This window comes from Kogia breviceps, chromosome 2 (genome assembly GCF_026419965.1).
Source record: "Kogia breviceps isolate mKogBre1 chromosome 2, mKogBre1 haplotype 1, whole genome shotgun sequence".
Classification (NCBI taxonomy): domain Eukaryota; kingdom Metazoa; phylum Chordata; class Mammalia; order Artiodactyla; family Physeteridae; genus Kogia; species Kogia breviceps.
In genome coordinates, this window is record NC_081311.1 from 200,948,198 (window position 1) to 200,964,680 (window position 16,483).

A 16,483-nucleotide genomic window follows, 5' to 3' on the forward strand; every position below is an offset into this window, starting at 1 on the left:
CGCGCTCCCGGCCACCCCGCTTCCCTCCAGCCGTCAACAGCTCCGCACAAGCCGGGCGGCCCCGGGAACAGGAGGGGCGCCCCGTGCGCCTCGGATCGCGCCCCCGCGCCGCGCCCCGCCCCGCCCCTGCGCGCCCCGCCCCGCGCGCCCCTCCCCGCCCCTCTCCCGGGCCGCCGAGGGGCCGGGCCGGGACTGCGCGCTCGCCTGCCGCGCTTTGGGCCGCCGGAGAGAGCGGCCGGACCTCGCGCCCCGCGCGCCCCGCGCCCAGCCGCCGCCGGCTTTTGTTGTCTCCGCCTCCCCTGCCGCCGGCGCCTCCGGACCGCGAGCCGAGTGCGCCGGGACCTTGGCTCTGCCCTTCGCGGGCGGGGGCTGCACGGGCCCGGCCGGGGGCGCCGCCGGCCCCGCCATGGAGCTCCGGGCCCGAGGCTGGTGGCTGCTGTGCGTGGCCGTCGCGCTGGCCGCCTGCGCCCATGGGGACCCTGCCAGCAAGAGTCGGAGCTGCGGCGAAGTCCGCCAGATCTACGGGGCCAAGGGCTTCAGCCTGAGCGACGTGCCCCAGGCGGAGATCTCGGGTGAGTGACCCGGCGCTCCCGGGTCTCCCCTGCGCCCCCTTCTCTCTCCCGTTCTGCCCTCGTCCGCCCTGCGCCTCCGCGCCCCGAGCCGCCCTCCCTCCGCCCGGGTCTCCTCTGCTCCGCTCGGCCGCCGCCCGGCCCCCAACACGCACACCGGCCCCTTCCCCGCAGAGCTGTCCTCGCCAGGCGGCGGACCGGGCGGTCCCCGACTCGGTGCGTCCTCCGGGACAGGCAGGGCTGAGCGGCGGGGCCGGCTGTCGGGGCGCAGCCGACGGTGGCCATGGGCTAGGGACTCCCACCGGCTGTGCGGGCCTCTCCGGGAGGCGCCTCGGGTCGGCCCGGGGATTCCCGGGGGTCCCCGGCAGAGGCAGCCTAGGGGCCCCGGGAAGGTCGGGAGCGAACTGTGCTCTCGGGGAGGGGCGGGGACGAGGGTGGAGAGGCACGACCTCTGCCCGCGGGAAGGGAACATCACCTCTCAGGGATACCTGCCCAGGGAACTTGTGCTCGCCTGGCGCTCAGGGCCGCCTCGGGCGGGGGATCCAGCTGCAGGTGGTCGGCGCCTTGGATCCCGCCCAGGGACCGTGTCATTTCTTTGTAAGAGCGTCGCCGTCCCAGGGGCCTCGGCCCTGCAGCTGCCCGCGGTCCTGCCCACACCCTCCCTGCAGGCCTCTGAGGAGCTTTGGGGACTGGAGTGAGGGTGGAGGTGGAGCGTCGTGCCTAAGGATTTCACAGACATCCCCCCCCCCCGGCTTTTTCCTCAAACTGCAGACGTGTCCAGAACCAGCTTGGGTCTGCGCGTCTGTTTAGGGTGCCTGGGACACGGTGGACGAGAGTGGAGCAGAGCAGCTTCCTGCCCTGGGGAACTCCTCCCAAACGGGGATGGGGGTGGGGAGGGGGCACCGAGTAGTGACACGGGGGACACGGAATGACCACAGCCACAGGAGTTCTGAGCGAGAGAGGAGTGTGGAATGGGAGGGGGCGGCCAGGCCCTGGACCCCTGCCCCCAGCAGGGCGGGACCCACAGAAGGCTGCCTTGATACCTTGCCCTGGGTTCCAGTCCCGGGTACCAAGCCCCCTGCCCTGGTTCAAGTACCCCAGGGTAAGCCTTCCTGTGCCTCTGTCTGCTGACAAAGCCCTGTCATTGTCAGGGCTGCCACCCTCCCTAGGGGACAGGTTTGCGGGACACATCTGGGTGCCTGGGGCCAGCACACGTTGGTTCATAAGCCCCGCCACCCGCCATGCAAACAGGAGCTAATGCCCGGGAATCCCTGGCCTTTCGGTTGAATCCCTTCCCCTGGACACCAAGGCCTCAGGGCAGCTGAGCAGCTGCCCTCACCCAGCCCCGATCATAGACGGCACTCCAAGGCCCCCTCGTCCCACAGCTCTCCTTCACGTCCACTCCTACTCGGCCGCTGCGTCCTCGGGACCGTCCTAAACTTGGTCACATCCACAGGCCTCTGTCCCAGTTAGGCTGAGAGACAGAGTGGCGGAGTCTGGGCAACCGTCAAGGGCTGGGAGAGAGCAGGACAGCCTGGAGAAGGTGAGGTGGGGCCGGCGGGGGGCTGGCTCTTGGCCTCCTTGGGCTGGGGCTGCAGTGGGCTGGGGACCCGGGAGCAGCAGAGTGCCTTGCTGTGCACGTGACGGGGTGGGGGGTGTACGGCTGCCCAGCAGCTGTCCCAGCACAGCGCCAGCCAGGGCTTCAGGTGCTGCCCCCCCGCCGGGGCCTGGACTGCGCCCCCTCCCGACCAGTGCCCGTGGCTCCTCTGTCCCAGCTCCAGGGGCTTCTGGGAAGCTGCTCTGCCCGACCCCCTATGGCTTCATCCTCCCCCATAAGCACCTGAACTGGAGAGTGCCAGTGCCACGTGGGGTGAAGGAACCAGGGTGACCTCCCAAGGCAGCAGCCAGTCCTGTCCTCCCCTGCTCCGAGCAACTTGCGGGCTCCGTGGAACGGGCGCCCTCTGGTGGCCCCGTGGTGATACGCTGCTCTCGGGGATCCAGGCCTTTGGCGTTCTGTCCTGCCGGCCGGCAGGCAGACTTCTGCAGCCTGGGGAGCCCCAGGGGTGGACGCCTGGGCTGGCTGGTGGGGTAGCGACTCGGTGCTTTTGCTAGTCGTTGGAGGGGAGGGAGGGCGGCCCTGGGTCTTTGGGTGGCCTTTCCAGCCTGTGCCTGCCCGGGAGAGCAGAAATGGTGTGTGGGCTTATGAAGGAGGGACTGTCAGTGCGCGTGGGGCTCCCGTTCGTGACTTGGTGTAGTGTTTCGGCTGGATGTAGTTTCTGGACAGCCAGGCATGGCCGCGATGAGGACGACGGTCATCCCCTCTTACAGGCTGCACAGCCCAGGTAGCCCTCCCTCCAGCCAGAGCACTGTATGGAAGGTGAGGGGGGCCACCCTTCTAGCTGGTTCCCTCTGCAGCACTGGGGGAAAGCCCAGCCCCGTGCTGCATCTCACGCACACACACGCGCAGACGTGCGCACACACACACATGCACACACATGCACACGCGTGCACACACACGCACGCACGCATACGGGCCGCCCATCTTCTATCTGTGCCTGTGGGGTTGCTCCTGGTCCCCAGATGTCTCCTGAGCTCCTGCTCGGCCTCCTGACACTTGACACCGTTTGTCGTGTATCTCTCTGAGCCTCCACTGAGGCCCTGGGGGCAGAGGCCACCTCTGTACTGTACTGTTCTCTGTAGTAGCCCCAGAACCTGGCGCAGTTGCTGGCACAAAGTAAGTTCTCAGTCAGAACTTGCCGGAGACCCACACGCGGCCTGCTTAATGCCAGACGTGGTGGGCGAGCAGGGGGAGACGGAGGGCCTGGGCACAGGAGAAGGGCCTGGACCTCGGGGATGGAGGCCAGAGGGGAGCGTGGGCCTGTCAGTGCGACGCGGACTGGTGGGCGGCTCCTTTGCTCCTGGACCCCGGCTGGCCGTGGATTCCCCACCGAGGACCACCCCTTAGCCTCCCAGCGGAAGCCGCTGCTTCTCTGTGCCGTCCTGCCCGAGGCCGAGAGAGCCCTCCGAGTCTGTCCCTTAGCCGCGCGGCCCTCGCGGGCCGTCTGTGCACAGCCTGGCCTCACACCAGACGGTGTGTGCGCCCTGCCCTGCTCAGAGGCTAGAGGCCCCCGTGTGCCTGGCCCCAAGCCCCAGGGTGGTCCGTGGCCTCCAGCTGAGCTGCTGCTCTGTCCCTTCGCCACTAGAGCAGCTGAGGTTTCATCCTCCACAGCGTGAGGGCAGGGCTGGGTTGGGGGGCGGGGAGGACCACAGGTAGGGGGGCCCAGGGGGGCCAGGGGCCGACAGGGTCACCTGCACGATGCGGCGGCCTGGCCCTTGCTGGGGCCGCAGTGCCGGACACGCCGCGTGCCCCTCCGAGGGGCGGCACGTCCTCCGTGGGCCTGGGCTCAGATGCCAGCCCTGCCGCGTTGGCCGCCCCGCCACCACCACCCCCAACTTGGCTTCTCTGTGCCTCTGTTTCTTCACGTGTGACAACGGGAATAGTCGTGACCCCCGGAGGGCTGCAGGAGGGAGATGCTGACGCCGCGCACTCGGCGGCTGCCTCAGGCGTGTCCTCCCCTTTGCCCCCCTCCCGAGAGGCCCCCGGAGGGCCTGCAGGCAGTCGTGTCTGGCACTTAGGAGCCCTCATCGTGACCCGGACTCAGCGTGGGTCCCTCCCCGTGACTGTCTAGCTGGTACAGCAGATGAGGAGGGGTCTTTGCAGACCTGCTTCACAGATAAGAAACCGAGGCCGAGAAGCCCCACAGCTTTGTTCAGGGCGCTCGACCCACGTGGAGCTCTGAGGCCTAGAGCCCAGTCTGCTGACCCCCAAGCCGGTGGCTTTCGCTGCTGAACAGTCCTGGGCTCTGTGTTCTCTGGAAGCCTTGTGCCACCCCAGGCTGGAGGCCTGAAATGGGGCCTCGAGGCCAGGCCCTTACGGGCCACCAGCTGCCTTCTCCTTCCTGGTCGTAGACTCCACTGCTTAGGCCGGGTTAGAACTCCCCTTAACTGGAGCTCCTCCTGCGCCTTCTCCGCAGCCGCCCTGCCCCCACCCCGACCACTGCCGGTGACTCGGCCTTCCACGTAGCCGGGCCTTACCCTGAGCTGGTCCCGGGAGCCTGTCCAGTGAAGGCCTGCCGCTCCTGCCCTGCTAGAGAGGGCTGTTCCGGGGGCATGAATCAGGCGACCCTGCCCGGGGTGTACGCAGAGGGTGGCCCAGCTGTGTGCTGCTGGCCGACCCTAAGAGCCGCCCCTGGCGTGTCCCCAGCACCATGCCAGGCCAAGTCCCCCGGGAGTCATGGGCCGATGTCCCATTCAGGGGTAGGTGAGTCCAGAAGACAAGACAGGTCGGTCTTGGTAGACCGGTTCCATGCTGGCCTTAATAAGGAACAGCGTGAGCCCGTGGTGGACAGGGCTGCAGGGCCACTGAGGCCTCCCAGGAGAGGGACTGAGGACACTCCCGCCAGGCGGCAGGTGGGCTTCGGACCCAGGAGGAGAGCACAGAGGGTGTGTGGGTGCACCAGGCCTGTGCTAGGCCACCCACGTGCACGGGCACAGGTGTCAGCCTGGCTGGTCCTGGACAGGGAGACAGGCCAGGAGAGGGGCTCACCCGAGGCCACGCCAGTATCAAATCGGGCCGTGGCCTGGACATGCCCAGGTGGTGAGAGGATGGTCAGCTCTCCTATAAGCCAGACCCTCCTCCCTGAGTCCCGGCTTGGTTCAGGAAGATTTCAGACCAAGACTCAAGGCCCAGGCCTTGCCTGTCTGATGTCTCCTTGCCTGGTGCCTGGCACCAGCTGTGACCACATCTAGCCGTCAGCACAGCCCTGTGGGGTCAGGTCATCACCCACATTTGGGAGAGGACACAGGCTCAGGAGGGTGAGGGCTCCAGCCCGGGGCCACCCACCCCGTGCCAGCTGGCAGCCTTCTCGCCACATGTGTCTAGGAACAGGCCTGGGCAGGTGCTCTGAGCTGCCTGAAGTCTGGGCGGAGATGGTTCAGGCGGAGGTGCTGCAGTCCTCCCCAACCCCAGGCCCTACCCCCTGTCCCCAGCTGTGGGGTGGGGGCTGTCCTGTCCTCCCAGCCGTGACCCCTACACTGGGGCAGGGCTGGGGCCTCCAGCTTTCTCGACTGTTCTTGGTCTCGCCATGGGTGCAAGGGAAGCTCTGGGTGTGAGGGGTGCATACCGGCTTTCCTGGCAGGAATCCTGGAATCCTGGGTAGATCTAGGAGCCCCTGAGGGGGTCAGGCCAGCCCCACCGCAGCCCCTCGTCTGCCTGTGGCCTCAGCATTGGCCCCCACCAGCTCCTGGCTGGCTCACCTTCCTGGCACACACGCCCCCTCCTGCCAGATCGGCCCTCCCCATGCCCACCCTCGGCACACGCCCATCACCATCCTCCCTCCGGGGCTTGGCCCTGCTGCTCAGCTTCCTGGGCATCCCCAACACACTCACTACTCTCCAGGGCTCTTTCTGTTTTCCCGGGGTGCTCCCCAAGTCTGGGCAACCTCAGCAGTAAGTGTGCTGAGCACCGCCCATGTGGTGCCAGGCTGGGCTGGGTGCTGGGGTTCAGGCGTGTGTCTGCTTCCCCCGGCTGCTGGCACAGATGCAGCAGGCTAGGCTGCCTCACAGCAGGAGTTTATCGTCTTGCAGTTCAGAGTCTGGAAGTCCAAGATCAAGGTGTCACTGGGCTAGTTCCTCCAGAGACTGTGAGAGAGAAGCTGTTCCAGGGCTTCTCCTGGCTTCTGGGGGTTGCAGGCAATCCTTGGGGGCCCTTGGTCTGTAGTCTCTGGGCTTGTCCTTATGAGTAGGTGTCTCTGTGCTGGCCTGCTTCTGAATTTCACTTTATGGAAATAAGGACACCAATCCTATCAAGTTAGGGGCCCAACCGGTTACATTTGCAAAGACCCCATGCTCAAATGAGGTCACCTCCTGAAGTCCTGGGGGTCAAGACTCTGACATATGAACGAGGGTCAGGGTTCAGCCCATTGCAGGTGTGGTGCCTCACTCGTGGGTGCATCCTGTCCGGTGGGCGGGGATCATGGGCTCTGGGTATTTCGGTTGGTGGCTCCTCAGGACAGGGCCGTGCCGTAGGCTCGGGGTCTCGGCTCAGATGTGCACCATGGCCTTGGTGTTGGAGTGAGGGTGTCAGACCACCCTCAGCCCGCTCCTCACCCCCACCAGCCTGCAAGCTTCTCGGGAAAATGGCCAGAGCTCTGCACCCCGTGGGCCTTAACTTCTCCAACTGAGTCAGAGAGGAGGCCGGGGGCCACTCATTCTGACATTCAGAGTCTGGTAACTGCCAACCCGCTGATGCATCTCACTTGTGGCACGTCCCAGAGCCTGGGTGGGCAATGAGGGGCCCAGCTGTAAGACCTTCATGGGGTCAGGGGCACCCGTCTGGGAGACTTGTGACTCGCTGGCACCAGTTTGCCGTGGACAGGCTGGGGGTCCCCCCACCCCACAAGTGCAAGGGCCCCTGAGCAGGGGACACAGCATGCGGGGCATGCTGTAGGCATGCTGGCAGGCAGCTGGCTCCTGGCTCCGTGGCCCAGCCGAGGACGCTGGCTGACGATTTGTGCTAAGTGCTCCCTGGGTTCTAGAGGCTTGGCTAGATGACAGGGCAGGCCCGGTGGGCTCCATCAATCCTGCTCCCTCACCATCGGCCCTGACCTCGGCCCCCTGGAGCGCCAGCGCCCTGCCTGCCGCCCCTGCTGCATCGTGGAGGAGGAGAGCTGTGCAGGCTCGGTCTCCGGCAGCGGGAGGCCAGGCAGTTTGCGACCTGGCCGCGTCCGGGGCTGCAGGGAGGGAGGAGATGGAAAATGGGGTCCAGCACCAGGAGGTGGTGAGGACCAGTCAGCAGCACCATGAGGCAGGCCTCCCATCAGCTCGGGTGTCTGCAGTGTGGCCGAGCCCAGGGCCCTACAGGTGGACAGGATGGACAGGGTGACCACAGCCGGGCCTGGGGCCAAGGAGAGCACCTGGGCTGGAGCAGGCCAGCAAGCGGAGGCCCTGCAGGAGCCCCGGCTTGGGCCCTGCCCTCCTCACGCCTCCTTCCCACCCACTGAAGTGCCCAAGAGCCAGCCCCGACCTCGGTCCAAGGCCCTGCGTCCTTAAGCCATGCCCTGGCCTCCGCTGGCCCATTGCCTGGCAGCCCCTCCCAGCCTCCCAGAGCGGGCAGGACGGGGTGCCTGCAGGGCAGGCCGAGTACCACCTGGTGCAACCACTTAGTGTGCAGGTGGGGAAGCTGGGTCCCAGAAAGAGGTCCCCAGTGCTCAGAGCCCTGTCCCTGGAGTGGCTTCTCCTCTGTGGCCTTGCTGCCCTGGCCCAGATTTGCCCCAGGTATCTGGTGTGGGCACCGGGCAGTGGTGCCCCACATTGAGGGGGTGCCCCAGAGAGGAGTAGGTCAGGGGCGAGCCCACGCAAGCCTGCCTCGTCGGGGCGCTGGGGGACATCCGTGTGGCCCTGTCTGTAGGTGCTGGGCGTGCGTTCCAGGCTGCAGTGGTGAGGTCGGCCAGAGGACAGAGCTGGCGGGGAGGCCACAGAGCTCCCACAGGTACAAGGAAAGACGGGCCCTGGCAGACGCCAGAGGACTGAGGGGCTCCAAGGCTGGGACAGGTGGGCGAGCCCCAGGAGGGGCTGGGTGGGGTGTCCAGGAGAGGAGCCAGCCTGAGAGGCGCACATGAGGACTCGGGCTGCAGGAGGGCCCGGCCGGCTGGCCAGCAGGAGAAGAGAAGGTCAGGCTCAGCTCAACTCTAGCCCAAGCTCTGCCAGCCCACCACCTCAAGGAGAGCCTCCTAAGCTCAGAGCTGGTCCCGCCGACGGGCGCCAAACGCCCGAGCCCCGCCACCCTGCCGCCCCACCTGCTTGGAAGGGACGAGGAGAGGCTGGCCAGGCAGGAGGCAAGGCCCTTCACCCTCCTACCCGTCCATCCATTCATCTGCTCTGTGCTCACCCTCAAGCTATGGGCCCCACCCCCAGAAGGTCAGGGTCTAGTGAGAAACTCAGCTGGGGCTGCCAGGCCCTCCCAAACCCTGCAGTCCGGGGCCAGGCAGCCACTGGCCATATCCTGAGCCTCGTCTGCGCCCCGGCTGTTGGCCCTGGGGGTGCATTTGGCTGCAGTGCTCCCAGCAGCTTGAGGGATAGGCCAACACGTCTCCCTCTCAGGCGGGCAGCCAGGCCCTGGACAGGTGCACGTGGCAGTGACTGTGGCCCTGTGCCTCCCTGGTGGGGACACTTCCTGGCCTCACCATCAGCACCAGAGCCTGTGGAGGTCTGTGGCCTGTGCACACCTTCAGACAGCATCCCCCGAGCTGAGGGCCGCTCTCTGAACCTGAGGGTGGCCGTCCGGGCTTGTCTGTGTGTCTAAGCACATCCTTGGCGCCTGGGGCCACCTGTGGATATCTGGGCCCTGTGGTGAGCCATGTGTGCGTCCTCAAGTGTCCGGGGCTTCGGAACATACATCCCACCCACCTGTGACCATCTGCAGGCCCCGGGGAGACAGATGCTGCCACCTGCTTCAGGACTGGTGGAGGTCTTCACTCCCATCTCTCCCTTCACCATGGAGTTCGGGACACACCGGACCCACAGGGGTATTTTAAAGGGACGAGGCTCTGAAAACGTTTAGGCCTGCCGTCCCTGGCCCCCCTCCCCTGGCGTGGCAGTGGCTGCCCCCAGGACACTCCAGGCACCTTGCCAGTCTCCCTTCGAGTGACCTAACGCCCAGGGACTGCCACCTCCCCGTCACTGTATATTTGGGAGCTGCTGCAGGTCAGACACACAGCTAAGCGCTCCAGGATAAAGTGGGTGCTCCCAACCGGGAGCCGTTCCCCAGGGGCGTTTTTGGTTGTCACAGCATTTAGGGGAGGGGACACGGAGGCCAGGGACCCCATGAAGTGCAGAACACTCCTGAACAGGTGGGAGGTGGCTTCCTGAGACGCCAGTCCCACCCCATGAGAAGCCCTTGAACCAAAGCTCTAGGCAGGATGGAGCCAGCGGCCGAGGGGGCAGAGGGGAGGGGGCACCCCTCTGCTTTGGGGCCAGGGATGGTGGTGGAGTCAGCTCCAGAAGGATGGGCAAACTGGGGTGGACAGACGTGGGTGTGCAGGCAGCTCGTTTGAGGCTGGGGTTCACCAGGGCGCACTGGCGAGGCCCAGGTTTAGAAGTCAGGGGGTTCATGGACTTGACTGAGAAAGAAATGACATCTCCTTTTTTGCTAACCTTTAGCATTTCTTGTTACTATGAACAGGGCGACGATGGCATTCTAGAATCTGGGACTTGGTCACCAGTGGAAACTGCTGATTTTTTCATGTCCCTTTTTCCATTTGTAGCAAATATCTGAAAGTACCGTTTCCACTCACCACAGCTTTGAGTTTCTCATGGGCATCAGGCCTGCAGGGTGTTCGTGGGAAAGCGCATGGACACCACCTCCCACGCCTGTTTATAACGTTCCAACGGCTGCAGCACTGCAGCTAGCTTCCTTCATGGTCCTCTGTGTAATTTTTTACTTCATTACTTCTTTATTCTGAGAACGGGTCTGCAGCCTTCAGCCAGCAGCCAAGGAGGCCCAGGGCCCAGAGAAGAGGAGGCCTCCGGGCGGCGGGCTGGGCCCTCAGCCAAGGCGGGAGGGCCGGTGGAGCCCCATGTCTGCCCCAGGAGAGCCAGCGGGCCGGACGGGAGCACTGGGGCAGAGCGGGGGCCCGGCCAGCTGCCTGCGGGGGGTGGGGGGGTGATAAGGACACAGAGATCTGTCTCTCTGAGTCACTCGCTAGTGTCCCTGAGCTCCTACTGTGTGCCGGGCGCTGTCCTCGGTGCTGAAACGCAACCACAGTGCCATCCGCGCAGGGACTGGACAGGTGTCAGAGGCTTCACGTGAGCTGCAGCTTTGCTGGCCACGGTGACCACGTGTTACTTTTGTAAGTCATAAGTAACGAGAAATAACGTGTGGGTTTAGACACACGCATGCGGTTTGCAATCATACATGTCCCCCTTGACCGCACAGCGAAGACCCCTCCCAGCCTGGGGCGGCCCCTGGCCCACATGCCGCTCGGCCACTCTCGCCGTGAGCCTTGACCTTCTCGCCCCATCCTCCCTGAGGGCCTGAGGCGCTTGCTCGGCCACAGCTCCCCTCCTGGCCCGAGGGTCCCACGCTGCCCTTGCAGGGCTCTTGCCTCGGGCCCCCCACCCCAGGCGTTCCTGGCCCAAGGAACCAGCCCCCACCTCCTCTGCTACCTAGAGTTTTCAAGGCCACCCCCCTGGCCCAGGGCCAGCGTCCTTTGGATCCAGTGGCCGTTCCCAGTGGCGTATGTCTTAGGAAAGAGGTGGAGCCCTAGCAGAAGCCAAAACCTGGTCTCCTGGACCCAGCCATCCTGCCGCCGGGGTTCAAGTCTGGCGCCATGCTCCTTCGCTGTGTGACCTTGGGCCAATTACTGAACCTCTCTGTGCCTCAGAATCTTTTTCTGTAAAATGGGGATGGTAGCAACACCTGCTGTGTGGAGTGGTTGTGAAACTGGGTTCTCGTGTGGAGTGCTCAGCAGGGGGCTGTGTCCCGGGGGCGGGGCATCACGGAGGCGGGGGGGGGGGGGGGGAGCCTGTTGGAGAGATAGGCCCATCCTTTCCCCAGAGGCGGCTGTGGGGAAGAGTGCCCCCTGGTGGGGAGGGAGGCCAGCCGCGCCGGCCAGGCCCAGGGGCCACGCTGGGGGCCAGCGGGATGGGGCTGGAGAGGATGGGCTCCCCGGTCACTGCTGCTGCTTCCTGGGTGGCGCTGTCTCGTGGCGTCCGTGTTCCCCCTTGGCTGGCCCTGGTCCTGAGAAGTTGGGAACTGCAAGAAGGGTTGGCTGCCCGCCCCTCCTGGAGGGGCAACCCGCGATGAAGGAGTTCTGCCCCAGCACAGGGCCATGCCGCCAGCCAGGAGGGCTCTTGGGTAGCCTGGGAGGGTGGCAGCTGGTATTCAGACATGAGTCCCAAGCAGAGGCCCAGAAGGCCCTGCAGGCTCTGCAGAGATGTCGGAGGGTGGGGGGAAGACAGTGCCAGCAGGACCCCACTCACGGTCAGCCCACGGCCAGCCTAGGGGCCTGGCAGCCTGCATCACAAGGGGCCTCTCCATGCCCAGGTCACGTGGGGCCTGTCACTGCCTCTCTGACCCCTCTCTGGGGATGGGGCTGTGTCTGCCCCAGGGATCTGACTGCCCTGGGCGGGGCCGTCCCACCTCTGCCTGCTGGATGTGGCTGAACGGAGCGGAGACCGAGACACCGGGTGCCTGAGGGAGCAGAACTCCCAGGCTGCTTAGAGGCCTGGCCCTTCCCTGACCGATGCGTCAGCTTGACCACCCTGGAGAAACTGAGCTGGAGAGGTCAGGAAGTAGGCTGGCCCACCCATTCCCCCATGGCCCCCAGGACCCACGAGAGGTCAGGGTCCCATCTGTGGGGAGCCGGGCATGTGGGCAAATGCCGAGGTCGCCTGACTGCTCCAGGTTGGGAGCCCTCTGTGTGCTTGGCTGGTGGGGGCCCTTTCTGGTGGGTTTGTGCTGCTGGCAGGAGTGTCCCGGCAGGTGTCCCTCCTGTGCCCGGGGGCGGGGGGGGCGGGGCGTGCCCAGCTGCCTGATGGCGTCCTGGGTCTCAGCAGCTCCTGGCCGCTGACGGGGTGGTGCAGGCTAGCGGGGTGGCCACGCCGCCACTCCGCCCTCACCTTCCAGGAGCCTTCACCTCCATACCTGGGACCTCTGGGCCGCTGGTGGGCCCCCAGGTGCCCAGCGCTTTCATTTCCTTCCCCTCAGCGAAGACAGGGAGGCACTCTGGAAAAGAATGCCTCGTTTATTTGAAATGCGCAGTTAGCTGTGTCCTGGCTGTATCTGCGCGCACACCCTCACAGTCGTGCCTTTGGGGCTGGGCTCGGTGCCCCCCACCCCGACACCGACACCGGCGAGCTGGGTGTGTGCTGGCCACAGCGGTGCTGCCTGGGCGGACGTGCTGAGTCAGCAGCTGGGGACCATCCCACCTGAGAGTTCCCGGGGCCCTCCGGGTGGTTATCTGCACATCGCTTGGTGGCAGAGCGTGTCTGCTCCCGCTTCAGCCTCGGCCCTCCTGCTCAGGAATTCCCCTGGGACTGGAATCAAGGGAGGTCTTGTGATGGGAGAGGCGGGGGAGGCCAGGATTCTTGTGTGTCCCTTGCAGCACTCCAAGCTGAGTGGCCCGGGCATGTCACTCTAGCTCCCTGTGTGGCGCCGGCAGCAGTAGAACGGGAGAGAGCAGTTGTCACGAAGAGGAAAGGATTCTCAAACCCGGAAATAGCTGAGACCCTTGCGCGCACCCAGTGAGAGCTCCATCTCATCAGGAGGTGGCCGGGGCCTCTGGAGGAATAAGGGAGTCCTTGTGGACTGTGAACCCCCCCCCCCCCCCGCAGGCCTCCCTCGCACCAGCATGCAGCTGGCTGTCATGCCGCCTCTGGGGAGGGGTCGGGGCGGGGAGGTGCTGGCTTTCCAGGGCAGGGGGAGGCCTGAGGCTGCGGCTCTGGGGCAGCGCTGGTGGTCAAAGCCTCATCTCCCTGACTGCGAACCCTGCACGGAGATCCTTTCTTTGTCCATATTTGTTACTCAGCACCGGGTCCAGCCTGGATGCTGGGCAGAGAGGCGGGAGAAGAGGAGGCTCCCGCCAGCGGGCCGAGCAGCTCTCCTGCTGCTGGGAAGGGTGGCCAGTCGGAGAGCCCCCAGGGAGGGCTGCCTATTATGCTAAGGGAGGTTAGAGGCTAGGCAGGTGCTTTGGCCCAGAGGGACCTGGAAGGCTTCCTGGAGGAAGGGAGAGGTGAGTGGGCCTTGAAAGAGAGTAGGGCGAGGGAGAAGGGTGCGTGAGATCGAGGGGCTAGCGGAAGCAGCGCGTCAGAGCTGGATGCCAGCGGGGACGGCCATGACCTTGGAGATGGCCGCCAGGCTTTGTGGGGAGTGGCTCGGTTGGGGGTGAGCGGCTGAGCCCCTCTGTGCCTTCCCGTCTGGCTTTTTGGAGCCGCTGCTGGGCGTGGGCCTGGGACTCAGCCTGCCCCCGAGGGCGGGCTCCCTCAGTGGCCTGGCCCAGCGGAGAGTCTGTGCCCTCTGCCTGTTCAGCCTTCCCGGGGTGGATGGACGGGCCTGTGTTGGGTCTTGCGGGAAACTGGCTGAGGGACCCCTGGGCCGCAGTGTCCCCCCTTCTGCTCTTCCGGGGTCCCCCGGTGGACATGGCAGAGGCAGGCAGCATCAGTCCATCTCCTGGGCTGCCCCCCCGGCCCAGAGGTTGGGAGGACGGGCAAGCTAAATGGGAGAGCGGTACGGAGCCCAGGCGTTCCCACCCGGCCCCCGTCAGGGATGGCTGATGTCGAGTCCTGGGTGAGTGTCCTCTGAGCTTGGCCTGGACCAAGGATGAGAAATCAGCGCTGAGCTTGGCCTGGTGGGTGAGGCTTCCAGGGAGCATCTCGCTCCCAGGCCCCATGAGAGAGCCCCCTGCCCTGCAACCAAGACCTGGGGTCATGGGCACAGAAGATGCCCCTTCATCCCCAGTTTGTTCTGAGGCCACGGTGTGAGCCCTGAGCCCTGAACCCTGAAGCACTGCGGGGAGGCCAGTGGGAAGAGGCCTGGCCTCTGAGCCAGAGCTGCTTCCAGGCCCACCTCCAGGGCGGCCCAACCGCCTCGCCAAGGCACCCCCAAGCCTGGTGCCTGCCGGCAGGGTGGCCTGCTCAGGGGGAGTCCCTGAGCAGGAACTAGGCAGCAGAGAGTGGCTTTGTGAGTTACCTGGTGGAACCCCCTTCTTCGGGGGCCCTCAGTGTTCTGGGCCGCCTGGGAGAGGGCACTTCGCTCCAGAGCTACCTGTGCAGCACGTGTCTCCGTGTCCCTGTGCAGGCTGGCCGGGGTGGGGGGGGGGGCCCGGGGGGCCCGGCACGGCGGCACTGCGGGGAGGGGGGCCTCAGTAGGTGGTTTCTCCAGTGGGTCTGGCAGGCACCGCGGAGGCAAGGAGCAGGGCTGGGGCTGCCGCGAGTGGAGGGGATTGGTCCTGGGTGTGGGAGGGTGATCCAGGAGGAGGAGGTGGCTGAGCCAGGGGAGGGCGTGGCCAGGCGCGGTCTGTTATTTCCTAGGGAAGCAGATCAGGACGTTAGGATGGAGCCCCAGGTCCCTGAGGCCAGAGGCTGGGGGCTGGAGAGGGCGGGGAGAGGATACGGGAGTGACCGATGGTGGCCCTTGAGTGCCCAGACAGCAGAAGGGATCTGGTCGTTGTCATGCGGAGAGGAGACTCTCAGGCAGTGGGCTGCCACTCTCCTTCGGAGAGAGCTGACGCCCCTGCCATCAGCATTCTGGGATGGGCCCTGGCTCCCCTGCGCACCGGACTCCAAATGGGGAGCAACCCCCGGAGGGCAGCGCGGCAGGAGCCTGGCGGGCACCGGGTGGGCCCCTGGCCGTGGGAAGCTCGGGGGCTGAGCGCGGCTGCCGGGCCGGCGGCGGGAGGGGGGCGGGGCGGCCGCGGCGGTTTCCCGGGAGACGGGGGCGGTGCCGAGCGCAGCGGGGCGGGGGCTGCGGGAGGAGGCGCGTCGCCGCGCGGGGAGCCGCCGCCCTCCACGGTGCGCGCCAGTGCGGCTGCAGTGCCGCCCTGGCAGGCGGCCGCCGAGTCCTCCAGCCGGTCCCGCTCGGCTGCGCTTCCGCGCACCTTCTCCAAGCCCTCCAGCCCAATCCTGCTCCTCCGCCTTTCCACGGGCGGACCCCTAGACCCCCACGCACCCGCACCCGGAGTCGCGCGCCGCCCGCCCGGACCGTCACCGCCGCCGCCGCCGGGGACGCCGCCGCCGGAGCCGCCGCCGAGAAGGGGTTTCGGGCTAAGCCCGGGCGGCGTCCGCGGAGCTGGGATGCAAGCCGGTGACCCCGCCCGGGCCCAGCCCGCCGCCCGCCCTATCCCCATTTCCATGTCCGCCGTGCCACCGCATCTCCATCCGCGGGCCCGCCGCCCTCACCTCCACTGCCTCCTCCTAGCCATCTTCATCTCCAGCCCTGTCGTCCCCCATCACCACCGCGAGAACCCCACCTTCAGCCCATGCTACCCCGCGCTCGCCCTCGCCACAAGCCCTCGTCTGCGCCCTCATCCGTTTCTCCACCCCCTTCCCATCACGAGCCCCCCGCCCGTCTCCGCGTCCGCCCCGTCGATCCCTCATCCTCTGCGCCCATCTCCAGTCCGCCTCTCCTCCCCAGTTCCCCACCTTCGCCCCGTCTTCGCCTGCCTCCCGCTGTATCCCCGCAGCGCCCCTGCCACCCTCCCCGCCCCCATCTCTTCCTGCAGCAAGCCCCCCTTCCTCTTCCGTCAACCCATTCCCCTCCCCTTCGCTTGCGGCAGCCCCTGCGAGCCCCCTCTCCTGCCACCCCCGCCAGTGCCTGCCGCGCCCACTGCGGCAAGCCCCTTCCCCGCCAATCGCGTCGCCCTCCTGCCCTCCCCCCTTCGCCTGCCGCAGGCCCCGGCGGCGCGGCCCCCCTGCTCGCTGCGCCAGGAGCCCGGAGCTCGGCCGCCGCTCCAGACCCTCGCGCGCCGGCTCCTGCTCCGCGGCGCGGGGCCCTCGGTCCCTGGCCGGCAGCGAGTGGCGCCCGGGCGCTCGGCCTTTGTCCCGCCGCCAGCGACGCAGCCCCCGGGCAGCGGGACCCCTCCCGCCGAGCGCAGAGGTGTCGCAGCCGAGACCCCTCAGTGTCGGTCCCCGTGCGTGACGGAGGCTCTGCAGCGGCGGCAGAGGGCCGCCTTGGTGATGCTGTCACGTGGCCGGGATGGTGGAGGGGCTTTCGGCCGGCGGAGAGGTGGCCGGGGAGGGGTAGAGAAGCGCGCTGGGGAGCGGGGCGGGAGGCTTAGGGTTTGGTGCCGCGTTCGGAGCGGGGGAGGATGCTGGTTGAAATGTCCCGTCCGAGGTGGGTCTGAGGCCGCCCCCCTGCA

General features: G+C 66.8%; 1 protein-coding gene and 1 long non-coding RNA gene across 5 annotated transcripts in view; one reads left to right on the forward strand and one right to left on the reverse strand.

The window, feature by feature from the left end:
- The first annotated feature begins 217 nt into the window (after positions 1–217).
- The window catches only part of GPC1 (glypican 1), a 28,328-nt gene continuing 12,062 nt past the window's right edge, over positions 218–16,483 (forward strand). Inside the window, exons 1-2 of one of the 4 annotated variants that reach the window (XM_067027316.1) lie at positions 15,357–15,553; positions 15,596–16,350. In XM_067027316.1, the coding sequence (XP_066883417.1) occupies positions 15,420–15,553; positions 15,596–16,350 (889 nt within the window). In that variant the 5' untranslated portion in view covers positions 15,357–15,419. Of the gene's footprint in view, positions 573–15,356; positions 16,351–16,430; positions 16,459–16,483 lie in introns of those variants that run through there. The other 3 variants (XM_059053731.2, XM_067027315.1, XM_067027319.1) reach the window with 3 other exon arrangements.
- LOC136793649 (uncharacterized) lies at positions 12,356–14,440 on the reverse strand. Its single transcript, XR_010839276.1, has 2 exons — positions 14,317–14,440; positions 12,356–12,909 (listed from the first exon to the last, which is right to left on the reverse strand). It is a non-coding gene; the product is annotated as an uncharacterized lncRNA (long non-coding RNA).